The 18,374-nt window shown below is 51.5% G+C and overlaps 6 protein-coding genes across 6 annotated transcripts; 2 read left to right on the top strand and 4 right to left on the bottom strand.

Annotated features, from left to right (window-relative positions):
• Positions 1 to 210: 210 nt before the first annotated feature.
• A1O9_06088 (uncharacterized protein) lies at positions 211 to 1,733 on the bottom strand (the record flags this gene model as incomplete). The annotated part of the gene is made up of 2 exons (XM_013405298.1): positions 211 to 1,540; positions 1,615 to 1,733. The coding sequence occupies 2 exons, from the start codon at positions 1,731 to 1,733 to the stop codon at positions 211 to 213; spliced, it is 1,449 nt and encodes a 482-aa protein (XP_013260752.1).
• A 373-nt stretch (positions 1,734 to 2,106) lies between these two features.
• A1O9_06087 (uncharacterized protein) lies at positions 2,107 to 2,547 on the top strand (the record flags this gene model as incomplete). Its single annotated transcript, XM_013405297.1, has 1 exon — positions 2,107 to 2,547. One exon carries the CDS (start codon positions 2,107 to 2,109, stop codon positions 2,545 to 2,547), a length of 441 nt encoding a protein of 146 aa, XP_013260751.1.
• Positions 2,548 to 4,099: 1,552 nt separating this feature from the next.
• Positions 4,100 to 5,529, bottom strand: A1O9_06085 (sterol carrier protein 2; the record flags this gene model as incomplete). The annotated part of the gene is made up of 2 exons (XM_013405296.1): positions 4,100 to 4,428; positions 4,485 to 5,529. 2 exons carry the CDS (start codon positions 5,527 to 5,529, stop codon positions 4,100 to 4,102), a joined length of 1,374 nt encoding a protein of 457 aa, XP_013260750.1.
• Positions 5,530 to 7,315: 1,786 nt separating this feature from the next.
• A1O9_06084 (uncharacterized protein) lies at positions 7,316 to 8,739 on the top strand (the record flags this gene model as incomplete). The annotated part of the gene is made up of 5 exons (XM_013405295.1): positions 7,316 to 7,438; positions 7,474 to 7,532; positions 7,587 to 7,660; positions 7,731 to 8,308; positions 8,392 to 8,739. 5 exons carry the CDS (start codon positions 7,316 to 7,318, stop codon positions 8,737 to 8,739), a joined length of 1,182 nt encoding a protein of 393 aa, XP_013260749.1.
• Positions 8,740 to 9,345: 606 nt separating this feature from the next.
• On the bottom strand, positions 9,346 to 10,545 carry A1O9_06083 (uncharacterized protein; the record flags this gene model as incomplete). Its single annotated transcript, XM_013405294.1, has 1 exon — positions 9,346 to 10,545. The coding sequence occupies one exon, from the start codon at positions 10,543 to 10,545 to the stop codon at positions 9,346 to 9,348; it is 1,200 nt and encodes a 399-aa protein (XP_013260748.1).
• A 731-nt stretch (positions 10,546 to 11,276) lies between these two features.
• A1O9_06082 (uncharacterized protein) lies at positions 11,277 to 11,573 on the bottom strand (the record flags this gene model as incomplete). Its single annotated transcript, XM_013405293.1, has 1 exon — positions 11,277 to 11,573. One exon carries the CDS (start codon positions 11,571 to 11,573, stop codon positions 11,277 to 11,279), a length of 297 nt encoding a protein of 98 aa, XP_013260747.1.
• Between the last annotated feature and the right edge of the window lie 6,801 nt (positions 11,574 to 18,374).

The raw sequence follows: 18,374 nt of genomic DNA, 5'->3' as shown, positions 1-18,374 counted from the left end.
CGGAAGTGTTGCGCTGGACTTTACCCTCCTTTGCTCCCTTTGTGCTGTCGGGTGTGTGATAATGACATCACAAGGTGTAAGTCCGTTGAAAATAGTGAACTACCCAAGGGAACCCGATATAATGGTTGACATTTTGAAAATATATACCTAGATGTGTGTGTATATAAAACACCTGAAGGATTTCATCTTCAAGCCTGGGCAGCTAGGTATTCATCCAAGGGCATTGCGGAACTGCCTCGCGAACCCGCTGTCCTTGCGCTGCCACACGTCGTCTAGACTCCGGACGCCGTTTCCGGTGCGTCCATCTTTGGGATGCTTTCTGTGAGCGTTGTTGCTTGTGTCGGCCCTGGTCCTGCGATCATTGTCGCCCTTTGGGCAGTCATCGTCCGAATCGTCGTCAATATCGTCATCATTATCGGACAGCCTCACTTTTCCCGAGTCCCACTCCTTCTCCTCGCCTCGCTTCCGCCACTTGACGTCTCGGATGTCTCCGTCTCGAGCGTCTCCTCCGCCTGAACCGCCGGATGAGAACGTGGGTCTTGTTGCGCTCTTCTCCCAGCGCTCGATTTCCGCGTCCCCGAACCCAGCCTCACGCAGCCGCTCCGCTTGCTTGGAGCGCCACGCACGCCGGTCACGCAGCGCTTCCAGCGCGTTGTCCCAGTCTTCTTGCTCGTCGTCATCATCGTTGTCGTTATCAGAAGCATCGTGTGATGGATTATAGGCCGCAGAGAAGTGGTGGTCGATGTTGGACGTGGATGGTGCCACTTGTGATGATGTCCTTTGGGATAGAAAGCCACGCCCTCGTTTTCGGGGTGGTGATGACAGACTCTCCCTTTTGGCTGGGAGTGGGCCGATGAGGGATGTTAGTGGGTCGGAGGATGCTGTATTTGCGGTGGACGTGGATGAGCTGCGTCGGTATCGATTGCCGCCCCGGCCTCTCTGACTGAACTTTTGTTCGTCGTGCTGCTCCTCCCTCTGACGTCCTTCCCGGGAAATGGTTTCATTGTCTCTATTGTCAGCGCTGGGAGACCTATCCCGTCGCCGCTTGGTTGAATCGGCCTGCCTTCCTTGCTCTCTGCGATCCCCTCTCCTGTCATAGGACTTTGTTGCTGGTTCGTTGGCGGAGGATTCATGGTGCTTGGATCTCCGGTAGCGGTCGCCGTCATCAATGGCATGATTTCTCCGCTTGTGTCGATGCCTGGAATCTGGGCTTCTTGACCGGTCCCGGTCTGAGCTCGGGTGTCTTCTTCGTGTTCGTTGTTCGTGTCTGGAATGTCTATGGTGGTGCCTCGACCTCGACTGCTGATGATCGTCGCTCAAGCGCCGCCGTTTGGTAGGCCGTTCGTGCCCTTGCCTGTGTTTCGACTCGGACTCGTGCAAACGATCCGGGCTTGCTAAAGATCCACCCTCTCTGATCTTCCTCAGACGGATTCGCGCCTCGAGCTCTTCCTTTTTCTTGAGCGCCGCATTGTGGTTGTCGGCCTCTCGAACGAGTGTCTGTAAGAAGCGAGTGTTCGGCTTTGGGGCCGCATTGGTTGGTCTGCGAACAAAGGGAAGAGATGTGTCAGTGGTGTCACAACATCGCTCGTTCATGGGGTATTTGGAAGCCCTTACCTGTTTGGCAGTAGAGCAGACATGCCAGCTGAGGAATACCGGAGTGAACTTTTGCGGGCATCTTCGGCGAGCAGCTCGGCGATGTACTTGTCATCGTTTAGATCTCCCTGGTGGGCCATCGCGGAAGTGGTCGGCGACCCTTTGACCTTTCATCAGCATCAGCGGGGACTCTTCACCGGGAATACAATAAGGCTTACCTTGAGGGACAGGATTAGTGGAGTGCGTTCGGGATGCCGCTGCCTTTGAAGACACCCCAGATTGCTAATCGGCAAACTTTCCTTTTACGCGTGCCGAAGGCACATACATATCTTCGTGGCTCTACGAGTGATCAGCAAGACTGGATTCCGTTTAAATAGCTTCTCCTGAAAGTCGTAATCTTTTCTACGTAGGTGACAAGAGTATTGAATTGTACCTGACAGTTCTTCAAAGCGGGATGGATTCTGAATAGCATGTCAATCACAACTATCCTCACCCTCCACCAGCACCTCCAATATGGTTTCTCGCCTGCTAAAATACATCAGGATCGGCCCTATGCCCAATACTGGATCCGTCGCCAGAGATCTGCTTGCTTCGGAGAGAACATTTCTCGCATGGGCTAGGACTGGTCTCGGATTCATCGCACTGGGTGTCGCTCTGGAGAAAGTCGAGGCTTTTGCCGCCATATCTCCAACACTGTTCCACCTCTCAGACTCAAGGACGAAAGTGGCTGCCGGCGTTCTTGTGGGAAGCGGTAGTCTCTGTGTAGCCCATGGCACTCAAAGATACTTCAGTACGTTGAGATTGCTTCAGGAGGGCAAATTCAGGCCCAACACAGGCGGCGTCACCCTGATGGCTGTCACCTGCATCGCCATCGCCGTCTCGGGCAGTATTCTCGTAATTGAGAACGAAGCGACCAAGGCAAAAGAATCTAGCAAGATCACTGCGCAAATTTGAGGGTTGATTTTCTGAGGTCCGTCAGGCGCTTCCCCATTGGATTTGCGTTACGATATCAGCTCGATTATTTGGTTCAATTGCGACATGTGGATGTTCAGCTTATTATAACCCCGCAGTTACGGCGGAGGCTACTGCTCTACCATACGGAGTTGGAATACCATCGCCTTTGAATCCTCCTTCTTACCGGGCGTTGCTGGGAGATAGAGTAATCGGTTCCAGTCCTTTACCAGCCTTCCTTGTGGACCACCTGCTGGGGCCAATCTTGGACCTGGGGTCCAGTCAGCCTCTTGCCAGATTCCAAAAAGCGTCAAAGCATTATACAGGCGGTCGCTGGTAGATCCAGCGGATTGATAGCAGTGCTCCAAGCCACCAATTGATGACTGTCGACCATAGTGTTACAGGTTGAGAAGGTGTCCCGGACATTCTTCTCTATTCTTCGCACAGCAATACTCACCTTGTTTTCTTCTGCGAGTTCCACGATGCGGGCTAGCAGGCCTAGCGGCTTTGAGGGATCAGAACATTCCCAAGAAGGGCAGGCCCGAACGCCGAACACAGACCTCATCGCTGGTGCTCATGGGTTGATACTTCCTAGTATCGAGTTAATCTACAATAAAGACATGAATACGTAGCAACGTCCTTCTAGGGTATCAATCAATACATCATGAGGTTCTCAAACTAAGATTCCAGATGCTATCCACCATGACCGAGGGGGAAAGCCTCATTCGAAAGAGAAGTCTAAGAAAACATATTTTATACTGTACGCTCAAAGGATATATTCTATACTGCAAGAGTTTCTTTCGCAATCGACCATAGGATGTGGAGAACAGGGCTTCCCGTTCGCTCAGCCGTACTTAAGCCACATGCCGGTCAGTTAGTACTAAAGTGGGTGACCATTTGGGAATCCTGGCTGTTGATTGTTTTTGCACATTTTCCGATATTTTTGGTGCTGTATCTCTTTTTAAAGATCGATAGAGGCACCAAGGACGAGGCTGAAACTCCTTAGGTTGTGTTTATATCTTATGCGGCCGGTTTGGTGGCCTGCTAGTAATTAGTAGAGGTGCTTGAGATGAGGGGTTCCTGGGCGCGCGAATAAGCTGTCCCTAGCTAGGGCACATCGCGTGACATAATAAGAATATTATGGGCTCGTGGATTTGGAGATACAGACATATTTAATAGTACACGGATATTCCCAGGCGAGTCATTATTAATGTTGGTCACCTAGTCGTCTTGCCCTAGTTAAAACTTGTGTGGAGGGTGTGCCTTAAAACCACTCGTACAGCAAGCATGTCTTTATCAATAGGCTACTTCAGCTTCTGATATAGACCATTGTCTACTTACGCACGGTATTTACTTCAACAGTAAACGTTCAACCGTCTAAATTGATCTTTTGCACCGAGCCTCAACTATTTGAGACCAGGATAAGATACGTAAGCTCAATAGAAGTGAGGAGACTATCGTCTCAAATAGTCGAACGTGGCAATTTGTACATGCTATTTAGTCCGGTGGAATTATATGCTCGTATACACCAACCTCCCAAGAAGCTGTGTGTGGTCTAAAATCTTGATTGGACCTTGGTGCCTACATCTTGCAGAGCCCAGTCTGAGAAGTTCTTCTGGGATACGGCTTGTTTAACTTGGTCGGCTGTGAATCCCTTTGCTTGAGTTGCAGGGTTGTAACCGAGACCGGTGATCTTAGCCACCTGCTCGTCCGATACTGGGGATGCGGCCTGTCCGTCAGCACGTTTGTAGATGGTGACTACAACAGCGCCGCCCAGGCCAAGATTGTGTTGCATAGCATATTTGGTGTCTTTGACCAGACGATTGTTGGCCCACCCTCGGAGATGCCAGACTAATTCGGCACACTGCGCGAGACCAGTAGCTCCTGTTGGATGGGTTAAAAAAGTTGAAGAAAGCGGATCGCAAAATAGAAGCACTTACCAAGAGGGTGACCCTTGGAAATCAACCCACCTGAGGGGTTGACGACATATTTTCCTCCATATGTGATGCCACCAGCGCGCACAAGTTCGTGCGCTTTGCCCTTGGGAGAAAGTCCAATGGCGTCAATTGTGATTAATTCGTTGGCACTGAAGCAATCATGGACTTCCACGACGCTGACTTCATTGGCAGTGATGCCTGCCTGCTTCAGAGCCTCCTTGGCTGCAAACTCCGACATCTTAGCACCGATTAAATCGATGGCGGAGCGGTTAAATAGATCTGGAGAATCGGTGGCGAGCTGTTGGCCTGCGATAAGAATGGCCTGAGACTTTAGGTGTGGTCGCTTGTCTAGGAATTCTTGTGACACAACAACGGTGGCCGCTGCGCCGTCGGAGGTGGGACAGCATTGTAGTTTGGTTAGAGGAGCGTGAATCATGGGTGACTTGAGAATTTCCTCCAATGTGTACTCCTGCTGAAACTGCGAGTAGGGGTTTCGCTTGCTGTGCTCATGGTTAACTCGAGCGATCTCAGCCATATCCTCGGCTGCGGCACCATATTTCTCCATATACTCACGGCCAGCATTGCCGAAGAGTTGAGCGGCCGAAGGAGCATTAGTGATACCTCGGGTGGCCTGCATAACTTTCATTGTGGTGCCCATGGGCGGGTCACGGTCGTTGAAGTAGTTTTGCAGGCTACCAGGAGACATCTTCTCAAAACCGACAACGAGGACACAGTCGGCAGCGCCATATGCGACCGCCTGCCTCGCCATATTCAAACCCGTACTTCCTGTTGAGCAGTTGTTGTTGACGTTATAGATGGGGATCTGGGTCATTCCGAATTGATAGAAAACTCGCTGTCCGCAGGTAGAATCGCCATAGCAATAACAGGCGACCCCTTGGTCAACATCATCGTAGTTGATGTGTGCATCGAGCATGGCTTTCACACCCGCCTCAAAGCCAACTTCCATATAGTCGACCTTGCCGCGAGGCTTGATGAACTTGGTCATGCCCACGCCGAGGACGTAGGCTGGGGAGGCTTTACGAGGCATGATGGCGGTGGCTGTGGCTGAGTGAGGAGAGAGGGGGTCGCGGTAGGTAGTTGTGGTGGTTGTGGTGGTTCTCGTGAGAATGGCGAAGAGTTGTATTGCTATGGGGAGGTGCTGATGAAGGTGGACAGCAGGGAAGGAGGGACGAATATATCATGGACCGAGTTTCTTGAAATATTGATTACCTTTGAGATCGAGGCCGAGAGGGTTCTGGCTATGCTGGTCCCGACTCCCTCGGTTCCAAGTTGAGTGGTGTAGACCATTTCAGCCGAGGCCCGTTGCGGCGGCGGTGAGACAGTAGGGTTCACCGTAGACTTTGGAGACATTGCGTCTCTGGTGCTGTGCCCGGTCGTAGAGCTCTCGGGCGGCCCCTGTGACCCCATTGGTTTGACCGAACGTCGAACACGTACGAGTTCTCCAGGCAGGTTTTGGAGTTCCCAGGTAAGTTTACTATCTGGCGGGGTGGCTCGCTTGACCGCCAATGATCACCCGTCCAAAGATGCTCCTTTACATCATGACACAATCATGCGCTACTGGATGATTCAGAGACAGGTCGACAAGTGGAGAGGACGACCCCGGAGAGGAGCCGCTGTGTTGCAGACCCAACCAGCACCCAGCAAATCTACAGGGGTGCACTATAGGTGCGTGGAAGTGCCAATAGGCGTGGGGTTTGGTTTCCAGGGCCCCTCGCAGCCCTAACCCGCCTACAGCGATGGCTGTCATAGGTAAATGGGCGAGAGCTCTTCTGTGACAGCTTTGGGCATCGACGTCAGACCGACAGGCTTTGACCCTCCTCGTCGTGAATCGTGATTGTCTGGATGTGGTCGCTGGCTTTGTCTACGGAATTGGAGGAGTGCCCCTCTTATCGTCAAGGAGCAGCCATGGATCATTGGGCCATTGTCATCCAGCCCACCAGCCCATTCCCCACATTCTGCCCTAGACCAACCAGCAATCAGTGTCTGGACAGTCTTGCTTTTATCCCCAGATGTCTGTGTCTGAGAGAAGCGATATGGCCACATTCTGCATGCCCATCCATCGTCTGCACATGCACATCCTATAGTTGCTATGCTCCTCGCTCTGCTCTCCCTCGTCTTCAGTCTGCCCTCTTGACCATCTATCTGTCTTTGGACTCCTTCTTGACCTGAAATTGGGCTCTCAATCTCACCCGCCGTGCGAAAGTGGCCTGTACGTTCCGATTCTTTCTCGTTCAGAGCTCAAGCCGCCCAACAATTTTGCTGCTGCTGTTCAATCGGTCAAAAACAGGGTACCCCCTTGCGAAGACCCAATTCAAGCCACCAACCACTCCCCTCCACTCCCTTCACATCTCAATCAGGAAGCAAAACTACCAGTAATTATACCAAGAACTAGCAATACTGTTCCCGAGCGTCGAAGCACAACCATTGTCCCTTTGAACGCGTCGGAGCCGTTTCAAGGAAGTGGTCTTGTGCTTCTACCTTCAGTTGTCCTCTGTGGCTTCTGGCAAGAAAGAGGTCGACTGTACCGAGACAATCGATGGATTGTGGAACGCGTAGAGATCTACTCATTTGATTGAGAGATCTTCTTGCGTTCCATCGGGTTCCGCAGCCCAAGAGAGATATTCAAAATCCAAAAGCGGTGGTATATCTGGCGGTATTGGAGCTAGAACAGGCTTATCCACCAAGAGTTTGTGGGCAAACATATCATTCACGAGATGAATCATGTTAGTAAGGACGACGACACACGACATCTGCCTCTGAACCATGATCCAACGTCCACACTACCGTCCAAGTCGTCTCAACCACCCTTAAAGATGTCTCGAAAACCAAAGGTCGATACGGATTGGAACTCTCCTGATACTCGAGTCTACTATGCCAAAAAGTATCGACAGACTCTTGCTTCTGCACCTGCTTGTGCTCTCGCTGTCATAGCAGGGGTAAGTCTGAACAATCTCTACCCTTTCAAACAAAGAGTCTCGTCGTTAAAACATTGAAGGCTCCCCTTGAAAATGTCAAAGTCCGAATGCAATCGTGAGTAGCATTACCCGATGTCTGGCAAGTTTACCCCATTCTGACCGTTCTTAGTCGCTACTTTCCCAACGCCTACCTAGCAACAAAGCACACATATCGCACTGAAGGCATTCGTGGATTCTGGGCAGGTAAGATGAGTCGAGGCTTTCCACAGCCAGTGTCAAGGAACAAAACTTTAAAACTAACCCCCTTTCACAGGCACCTTCAGTCCTTTGGTCTCAATCACCACCTCCCGAGCCCTAGGATTTTCTATCTATCGAAAAGCTAAATATACTCTCGACGGCTGGATCGAAGCTGCCACTGGATCATCTCCGTTGCAGCATGTTAATAAACCAGGCACATACCCCAACTCATCGACGCTTCTCTGTTTTACAGGCGCCGGCATGATATCCGGGGGCGTCACAGCTGTTGTATTGACTCCGGTCGAGCTAATCAAAAATGCCACCCAGTCGTCTGTCCTTATGGCTTCTTCACCATCCACCTCCACCTCCACCCCCAAACCAGCCTCTGGGGCCGCAGCTCCATCGGTTAAGAACTACGGGCGAGTCAGCTCCTGGACATCAATGAAGCGTATCATTGAGAGACGAGGGGTCTTTGGACTTTGGACCGGCTTCCGCTTGCATCTCTTGCGCGATGTCATTGGCAGTGGTATCTATTTCGGTGTCTACGAGACCACCAAGCAGTCCTTGAACTCATATTACGGCGCGGAAAAGGCCAACACCCCTGGCGCCATCGCCATTGCAGGTGCCATCTGTGGAATCGGTGCCTGGGTCGTGGTACGTTCTGTCATGGTCATTTTGGCAGCTCTCGCCATCACAATTCATGTTATTCTAACTCTTTTTTTCCTCCACTACTATAGACATATCCACTCGACACCATGAAAACACGCGCCCAGAACAACCTAGTCAACATAGGAAGCTCCGCCGCCGCCGCCGCCGCCGCCGCCACCACCACTTCGTCGTCCTCATCGTCATCCCCATCCGCGGCAGTTGCACTCTCTAAAGCGGCTATGCGGTCTAGCAAATGGAAAGGCGTGGAGATGATCATCTTGCGGTCGTCGATCCAGAACATGATCCAGATGAGCTTCTTCGAGCAGGCGAAAGTCGTCATCGACAACATGAGCTTCAGCGACGGAAGCAAGACGCTACCAGAGGTAGAGCGCCATTTCGGCAGAGACAGCAAGGTCTTGAAGAACGAGAAGTTGTGATTGGAATTTCATGTCCCGCGAGTGAAAAGTGCCAAAGCATGTTTAGTTCCAAGTAGTGTATCTACGATAGCTTTTGGGGCTTTGGGGAGAGCTCCATGCCATGCCATCCCGTCCCAAACGATTGATTGAAATCGCTAGGCCAGGACATCAGGCGCAACTACTTCCTGCATTTTCTCGCGCGCTCCCGCAGTGCCAGCGTCGACCGACCAACTAAACCATTGATTTCAAACCCCCTCCCTTTTCTTCACCTCTTCAGCGGCTGCCTCACTGGCCGTGAGAACGCGCACGTGCTGTTTTCGACAGCGTCTTATCGAAGGAGAAGTTGAGGCTAAATCAGCACATTGTCCAGGACCGGACAGGACATGCTGGACAAGCGGTTATACTGTATTCTTTATGGTCTATGCAATACTAGTTAAGTAATACTGATACCGAAACCGAATTGGTATCTACTCCGTTGCAGAGCAGCCAAACGTGCTGTCCTTTCACAGTTATTGAAAAAGGTCCGGGGGTATCGTCGTTTCTCTCCTGTGCATATCCCCGATGCTCGTCCGTAAAAAGCCTCGCTTCAATTCGTCAATCCCCTGTAACCGCCCACAACAGCTATCATCAATCGTGCACTTTCATCTTCTCACGGTCCAGAGCCTCCGAGACATCGCCTAGTGCGGTGGTGTAATTAGTTCCTGAGCCCGGCCCGTCAACTAGAGGGCTAGTCGGAGCGGTGACCATCCCGCTCTCACGATCTTTCTGGTTCTCCTTCTCCCGAGGCTCCTTCCCGCCACCGATACTGCCACTGATGCTGTCAGTTCGACCATGTCCGCCCAAGAGTCCGCTTCGGATACTGGCGGCGTCACCGTACTTGCTGCCAATATAGCTGTTCCGTTCACTGGTCAACGCCGGGGCAGTGATTCCCGAGGTAGAAATTAAGCTCGAGCGCTCAGCGTTGAAATTGGACCGTGGGTATGTTGAGGTGCCGGCCTCGCGGAGGGAAACATTGTCGCCACCGGGAGAGATAACAGTGCCTGACAGGACAGATAAGGGCAAGGATTCTCGGCTTCCACCAAACATGGAAGCTGGGGCTAGTGCCCTCATCGAGGCATTGGTATCGACAGAGTTTCGACGGCGGCGCTTCGATGATGAAGCAAGTGTGAGGATGGAGGCATCATCAGTGAGGACATTGTTTGCCGTGGCAGAATGATATGTGGTGGGCTGTCCATGGGGCGCAAGATGGGCGGGCACAGCGGTAGCGGGTGGGCCATGGAATGAGGCAGGATTGCTGGCAGTCGAGGTGTGTGTAGGGTTGGCTGCGCCGAGATTTTGATGAGGCGGAGCGATAGATTGGACCGTGGTCAAAGTGGTGGCGAAGGAGCGCACAGAGGGAGCTGGCGAAGAGAAGGTGCTGTCTCTTCCACCCTCTGTTCTCGCAGCGGTGGCACTGGTGCCTGCGCCGGACACGATGGTTTCTGCATTTGTAGCGAGTGTGGGTGCCCTCGACTTGGGATGGATCTGGCTGTCGTGAGATATAGAGACCGAGTGTTTGCTTTGAGAAAGCGAACTGTGTCGCGATCGCTGAGATGAGATCGGGGTCGAGTGGGAGACGGGCCCATTATTTGGAGGATCGGGACGCGACGAGAGAGGATATGGGTTGTTCTTTGCAATATTCCCCTTCTTGGACTTGATGGTCATGTTGAGGTTGGATCGACGAGTGCCTTCGCCGGTATCATTCGAGTCGACGTGGGCCTTGAGATTGGCGAGGCGGCGCATCCAAGCCGCGAAAGGTCGGCGGCGATCATGGCGGTCTAGAAACATGATGATTAGAGACGGGCGTTTTGGAGCGGACGGTCCAGACTCACCGTGAGGACGCGGAGAGACCTCTGTAGAAGCCATGAGATTTCTTTGACGTACGAGGGAGCTGAGAGCACGTGTGAGGTTGGTGCTGAGCACGGCGGACGAAGGTAGAGATGCGAACGAGGCGCAGCAGGTGTCGTGTTCAGTGTTGGTTAGGCCAGACGCCCAAGAGTTTTCAACGACAGGGGTGCATTTTCGGTGCAGTCAGAAAGCAGAAATGTGCGGTGACAATGACACGTAGCAGAGAAGCAAAAAGAAGCGAATGTAATTGCTACCCGTGTCTCTATGCCGTGTAGAACTTGGAGGGTGCTAATTTGATGGATGGTTGTGTGGTGGTGGTGATGATGTTGGTGGTGGGTGTGGTTGTGCTGTGGATGGAAACCGGGTCCCCTTACTCCATCCTCGGGCGTCCCATGTGGCTGCTCCAGATGGTCGATTCTCCATATTCCACCAGGGACAGATCCAGAGAGCGCTGCCATCATACCACACTCTCCACCAGAAAAAGCCACCCGCACTGGGGACTTGGGACTTGACCCTTTAATTTCAACCGACAATACCAAGTACGGAGTACGGAGTACTTGGTCTCGGTACATACGGAGCAATGAACAGGAACAGGAACATTAGCGGCACAAGTGGCGGATACCTCTCTATGCTTTTTATCATTATTTTTATCATCATCCACTTCCCCGTCATCACATGAAGTCGTCGTCGTAGAAGTGAGAGCCCCGATCCTCGTTGCTCACCATGTTCTCCTCCCGCATCAGGTCGTCATATGCATGATCCTTTTGGTACCGAAGCTCCTCCCGTTTCTTCTTCTCCTCTCGATCCCGAGCCTTCTGCTGCTCCCGTTCGAGCCTCTCTACTTTGCGTTTCTCCCTTTGGTTTGCTTCTCTCTCTGCCCGGAGATCTGGAAACCTCTCCTCTCGCGTCTTATTCAATCGATTAACGATCGGATTTTCCCGGGTAGCAACGTGGATCTTCTTGACCATCTTGTGATCGTGAAATGACACTTGCCCGGTGGCCATCGAGGCATCTTTTTTCAGGTTCGACCATGGAGTGTAGATGATGGTCACATTGTCCTTCTTGTTGCCTGAACACAGCCTCAGTCACCCCCCGTTGAACCTCGACGCCACTCTTAGACTCTATCACTTACCTTCAATTGAATTTGCTTTGGTGAGTTGCGCACAGTCTTCTAACAAACCCGGCTCGATGGAAGTCCACGTCTCGCCAGGCGGGAGACGAACGTAGACATGCGCACTGGACAGGTTGTCTACGTGAAACTTTTCATCTCAGGTTAGCAACAAACGGACCGTGCGCATGAGGGTTTTGGTGGCAGCAGTAGTACCCTAAGCAATAACAATTCTCAGCCTCTGTGTTTGTGTTTGTGTTTGTGTTTGTGTTGTGCTCAAGCGCCGAAGAGGGTGTGCTCTCACCATACGTCTTCATCCCAGCCGAATTGGATGAGATCTTCGTCTGTCGTCTGTTGGTCAATCATTCACCCCGTACACACGACACATTCATGACATGACACTTGACGCACTTTCCACTTTGTCTTTGCCAACATAGATGAAGGCGGGCGGATTGACCGCCGTTGATTTAAAGTAGTAAACCATCTCCACCCCGTGGCAGAGCGAAAGATGTCAAGCGCAGCGCGGGTGATTACACCCCTCGAGCCCTTATGTTCGTAGGCAATGAGAGGTCGAGGTTGGACGTCCGAGCCCTCGATATCTGCGGACGACCCTTCAGAGAAATGATTGACGTTTGAAAAGAGGATGGAGACATCCGAGAGTCAAATCCAAGTCAGATTCGATCGATCGTTGAAATTGTGCTGTGCGCCACCGGATTTGACAGTAAGATATTGCTACGGAATACTGTCAATCACAGAGGCAGATTGAAGCGACAATATTGAGTAGAGGTTGCACGTGATGCCTGCATCCGTCGAGCCTACAACCACTCAACGAGGAATCGAATCATCCAGCCAGACCCGTGAGCCGATAGATTGAAACCCAAGTGTACCGCGAGATACGGTCTTACTTTATGGTCAATGGCATTTTCTTTAGAGGTGTCGAAAGCCTCACGGAGCGGCCGCCTTAACGCAAGTGATATCGCACAAGTAGAGTATCTATTGAGAGGAAGCATTCCTCACAACAAAGAATAACACTTCCAATTTAGGTTTCCCTACCTTCATGCTGCCTAGTACTTGGTCTCAGTACAAAGCACTGTAGCCTCCCTTACCATCTGCATGTTCTTTGGTACCTCACTCATCATCCCCAACACGGAGTAGGTACAATCCCCTACTGCTTAGATAAATTTTCTGCTAGTCGTGGCGAACGTTATGTCTGTTGCATTGTCTTGCTGTCGATAGTCGTCAAGGCACTAGGTAGTTGTGGACTCGTGTTCCCCTATCAACTATTGGTAATTGCGAATCCTCGTCACGGGTCAGCATCGCTACTTAAGCGACCATTAAAAAAGATTCCACTGACGTATAGGGTATTTCTAAGGTAAGAGATAAACAGCTCCCGAGAAGACAAAAAACAATCAACAGCCAGGATTCCCAAATGGTCACCCACTTTAGTACTAACTGACCGGCATGTGGCTTAAGTACGGCTGAGCGAACGGGAAGCCCTGTTCTCCACATCCTATGGTCGATTGTGACGGTGTTGTTGACCTTTATGATATATATCATCTCTTAGTAAATCTTACGGTAAAGGGTATTGAGGCCTGATGTTCTGGTGAGTCTAGGCCGTATCCCGTTGATTAGAAAATGATAATATTCCAACTTGGTTCTTAGTACTTACAGTATAAGAGAATGCCTTTACTGGAACTGCTATCAGCAGGTAGATGGATCGTTGGCCTTGGCACTTCTTGCTGTCTAAGTGGCGTCGGAATACTGAGCCAAGCAATGTAGATGTTCTTAGGATAGACAGAGAGACTCTATCGCTTGATTTCTAGGAACACTGGAACATGTGCTTCGGTTTACTTGCGCACCCATACCTAGCTTTGGGGGTCGATACCCTGGAACTGTTCAACGGCAAGAAGCATGGTCAGGAAATGGGATATTTCGTCACTAGAGTGTTATGTTCGCAGCCTTGTGGAGAGCCAGGTGATTGCATCCATGGTACATAATTTCGTTCCCTCTACTGTCAAAGCTCGTGGTAAGTTAACGGGCTTTAGCCTGTGTTCGGCCGAGGAACTTGTTCCACCGGAGGATTGCAGTACCACGGCGACTAACGGTGAGCATGATTGCAAAAAGTGCTCAAGTCCTCAGTACGGGTAGTGGGGCAATTGTCCAGACCGACAATTGATCAGTAGTCATGTGGATACCAGCAGTTAAAGAACCCAAGTCAAGAGCGAACATACGAGCACGCCGATGAGTTGTATCAGGAGATATTAAGGTTTGCCATGCCAAGTTGTGAACCTTGATTCTACCAGCAGAAGCCTAGGCGCAAGGTCCTGGGGTTGGCCATGGTTAGATTTTATGTTTTCGCCGACTAGAGATGGCGCGAGATCTTCGATGGTATTCCTGTCGTCTCATGACTCGAAGTTGAAGTGCCTATGGCCGGCTATGCACCGATAAACGTTTATGCTTGGGATGATCAGTACGCCTCGATTTTCCTCCCACTTGGAACCTCGCGTCCCTGAACCTGATATCGCTAGCCGGAGCGAGCAATGGGCAGCAACACGAACAAGTGATGCAAGGATAGCCGTTTCAATGTGGCAAGTCTTGGGTCTGACCGTTTCAGAAGTAATTACAGTGATATTTCTCAGGCGATCCAGAATTCCTAACTCGCGACTCGACGTGAAGTTTTCGTCGGAACAAAAACCACCAATACCCAACCCGGTTCGCAATTTCAGCCTCGTGGATGCCGTCATCGAAATAAAGGGTGGCAGCCCCACTGGACTTGTGGGGGAGCTGCTCCAAAGTGAAATATTAGTGTAGAGATCTGCCTCACCGCCACTTAAGAGCTGCAACCGCCCCACCAGCATGGAGAGCTGCTCCAGAGATCAGGGAGCTGAGGCAGACGGGTTGATACAAGCCCGGGCGAAATAACGGGATTTCGGCAATCAGAGTTTCGCAAGTTCAGACGATCCATAGTTACGAATCGCGGAAAATCAAAGGTGTCTCAAGAAAGTAATCCTCGAAGGAACCCAGCTAGGCCGCTTGGCGGTAAGAAAGTTGGTTTCGAAGCAAAAGGTTGATTTCCATCATTTCCTCAGGCCGTCCGTGGCTCGGAATTCCTGCATTCCCAACGAGAGTAGGGAAGTAGCATGAACAACATTCTCAACACGAATCCTTCGTAGGCTATCGAAAATGCTAGGGTGAACTAAGCTTGCCCAAACGCCAAGTGATGCACAGAATTGATGGACTTTCGAAAACGCAAAGTATCGTAGAGTACCTGGTACGCCTGTGAATGTCCGGGTACAACACCCTCCAATAGTCGACGTGGTAAGTGATAATGCTTTCAGGCAGGCCACTATTAGATCTAGCTGGATCTGGCTGGACGGGGCTGGATTTTGATACTGATATCCGAAGTACCAGGTAGCTCCAGAACTGGCTGGTAATTGTCGGATGGCAGGGGGGCTCGGTCACTACCACGAGGGTCCAGCATATCCTTGGAGATCGAGAACTTGGATCATTTTTATTAAAGTGGGAGCCAAGATATGGGGTTGTCTGGTGTTGCGTTGGTCCACACAGTTTAGCCCTGTTCGAGTCCTATATTAGGCCTCGATTTTCGCTAAAGGACCAGTACCACTGTCTATGAGCGGCTGAGGTACCTAGGCCCTCCGTAGATCATCGTTGATGCACAAGAAGAAATCATGCTGTTTACACGTGCTTAAAATGCGGGAGGCGGAAAGTTACCCATACGGGTCCGTGCGAGGCGTCGGCGATTCGGACGACGAGGAACAAAGAGCCGCCAGCTCACGTTGGAGACAAAGTCGACTGGTGCGATCCCTTTTGGAGCCAAGCGACCGATTTTTTTAATTAAACAAAGGGACAAACCCCAGCTTCAGGTATGCTTCGATCGGGAGAGCCGACACTTGGTTTTGGGAGACTCGATGCGTCGGAACAAGGTTTCAGACCAGCCGCAGTGAGGTTGGCAACTGTGGAGGAAATGGTACACCGCCTCCGAGATGTTGATGCCTCTCGAGGCCTGACGCCTGCAACCTACCGCCGGCCTTTGAGGGCATTTGGGTCTCAATCATCTGGAGCTGCGAGACTTTTAGAGTTTGCGAGACCTCGGTGCTCGGCTGGGCCTCATTGTGCGGCCAATTAGGACATTGCCTACATGAGAAGGATCGCCGGTGCGTATTTGGACGACCAGCCAAAATGATTGGGGGCTCATGGAAACCATGCGCCTTTTCAAACATCGTTAGACCGTGGGGGGATCTACGAGAACTTGTGAGCAGAGCTGACTTCATGATAGGGTCGCTTGCAAGCCCTAGACAATCTGACAGGACGATACGGAGCCAACGTGGAAAAAAGTGGGCGCGCCATGGCTTCGACGCGCAATGTCCGCTACTCAATTACTCGTACAGTACGAGCAGAGAAAACCTAAAATGAGAATCGGGCTTGAGCATCCAGATAGGGTATAAGGAGTACGGACACGCACGCACAACATGGCACGGTTGCCGGGTATGATGCTGAAAGCCAATTGCAATTGGAACACGGCCGGCACTTGATCGTGCTCTTCTCTTACTTGCGGCTTCATAGCACGCGATCACGAAGAGGTAAGCGCACCGCCCGGGAATTCATCACCAGTCCCATGAGCTGCATTCATCCCACGATCACAGTCCTGTCCCAAGGCACCCGAAGTGGCACCACTTGCGTCTTGACATGCGGAGTTTGTGGTATTGTCATGATCCAGTTGCTCGTATTGCCAATTGCACGCTCTCGTTGGACCAAGTCCTCCAGACCCATGGTAGATCGAATCGCGACTGGTTTTATGCCATGAAAGTTGGGCGTGCTGCAGGATATCATGCGAATCGGATCTATACCGTACGATCAGCATCCTCGTTCTCGTGCGTTGATACGAGGACGCAGTCTCTGGAGTTCGGGGCGTGTATATCGCTCTGTATTTTATTACAAGACGAGTGTACGGGGTTGTCCAGAAGGTCAACCCGGCGAAAATAAGTTTATAGGATTTCTAATGCCAGTGCTGGCCTACGAGTATGTCGGGGTTCCGAATGACTTACGATTTAGGGCCTTCATGCGCTGTCGCGGCGCACAAGCTGCATCTCGGCCGTTGAAGTGGCAGCTTGGCAGACCCCGTACAAGGTATTTGTGCAGACCGGGTAGCTTGGTGGTACCGGAAATGAGCAGGATCCTACAGAACAAGTCAACATGTGTCCAACCGGCCAATGTCGTCGCTATACGTCCTCGACAACCTGCATATTGGAGCCAGGTCAAGATGCAACCTCGCGTCATGGGGCGTCTGCGGCTGCAGCAGCAAATAACCGCGCCAGTGTCATCCAGCTTTCTAAATAGACGCCTTGCTGCTCGTAAGTCAGAAATCCACCTTCAGGATTATTGGGAAAGGTGGGCCCTCGAGTTACACAGAAGGAATCATTGCCCGCTCAGAGGCATTGGAGTATCACAGCTTTCCAATCCTAAATCCTGGTGAACTCTGCCTACGAGTTGGTTTTGGTCGGTAAACCCAACAGAGACCCTGACCAAGGATATTTCTGACTCGGGTTCATACGAGCCGCGAGCGAGGTCGTAGGGTCTAGCCCTACAATTTGGCCGGGGGGTATGCAGTTCAATGCACTGCTTCGCCATGAGCGCCACAGCAGAGCAAACGTCGCTAGAGAGCGCTGTTGTCTCTCCACCCCGTGCAGCGGATGCTTGTGCATCAAGGCTTCCTTCCCATCGTCCTTCGGAAGTAGGAATCCTCACAATTATCTCCAAGCTAAGCACAGCCGTTCCTCGGCGTATGGACGAAGCAAGACAACGTCTAGTACAAGTCTTTGGATTGTGTGAAGTACCAACTCGTGTCGCACGTTGGTAAGCTTTACAGCTGACCATTGGGTCTGGCATTAGAGCGTCATCATATCCTTGACTAACGCAGCAGCCTGCCCCACGTTCTGCTTGGGCGGGCCACTGCCCGGCACTGTCCCATACAGAGAGGGATGTCCAGGCCAGAAAGGACCCCAGAAGCGAGGATTCGATTCGCTCTTAACACGACTTTCTTGTGTCCTTCGGAGTTTTTCGATCGAGACACTCTAAGCTCTGCCGATGCATTCCCGTACGTCTGAGTCGGGTGGATGCTGCTCCTGCAAACACGTCCCGTATCGAGTTCTTTGGAGTCACCCTTGGCCATCGAAATTCCAGGTTCTCTGCCTATATCTATTTTCTCTTCGCAAGGCGTGACATCTTTGATTGTCATCGCGATTCACCCCCGACGTCTTAGCTTCGCGTCAGACTGGCCGGGCCGCTCCTTCTCTTTTTGATACCAGGCTCTTTGCCGGTGGCAGTTGCAGGTCGAGGTTCGAAATCATAGCAATCAGGCGCACAGTAATTTGAAACCTTTATGAGCACTACTTCCAGGACATGGTGTTAGAGGACTTTACGTTACTCCAGAAGCACTGTGGTGTTCCAGCATGATGTGGAACAGCGTGGGCCAGCAGTCACCCCTGATGAAAGATCATTCCCTGTAATGTTAAGCGACTCGGCTCTCCCGTGGACAAGCTCGAGTGCTACTGGAGCAGTTCTGAGATAATTGCACAGTCACAATGTTAAGTGGCTTTTGGGCGGAGTACTCCATATCTCGGGAAAAATTGGGCGAAACTCG

The sequence above is a fragment of the Exophiala aquamarina genome, assembly GCF_000709125.1.
Source record: "Exophiala aquamarina CBS 119918 chromosome Unknown aczIA-supercont1.4, whole genome shotgun sequence".
NCBI lineage: Eukaryota > Fungi > Ascomycota > Eurotiomycetes > Chaetothyriales > Herpotrichiellaceae > Exophiala > Exophiala aquamarina.
The sequence above is the reverse complement of the archived record's forward strand: the minus strand, read 5'-3'. Positions and strand labels throughout refer to the sequence as shown.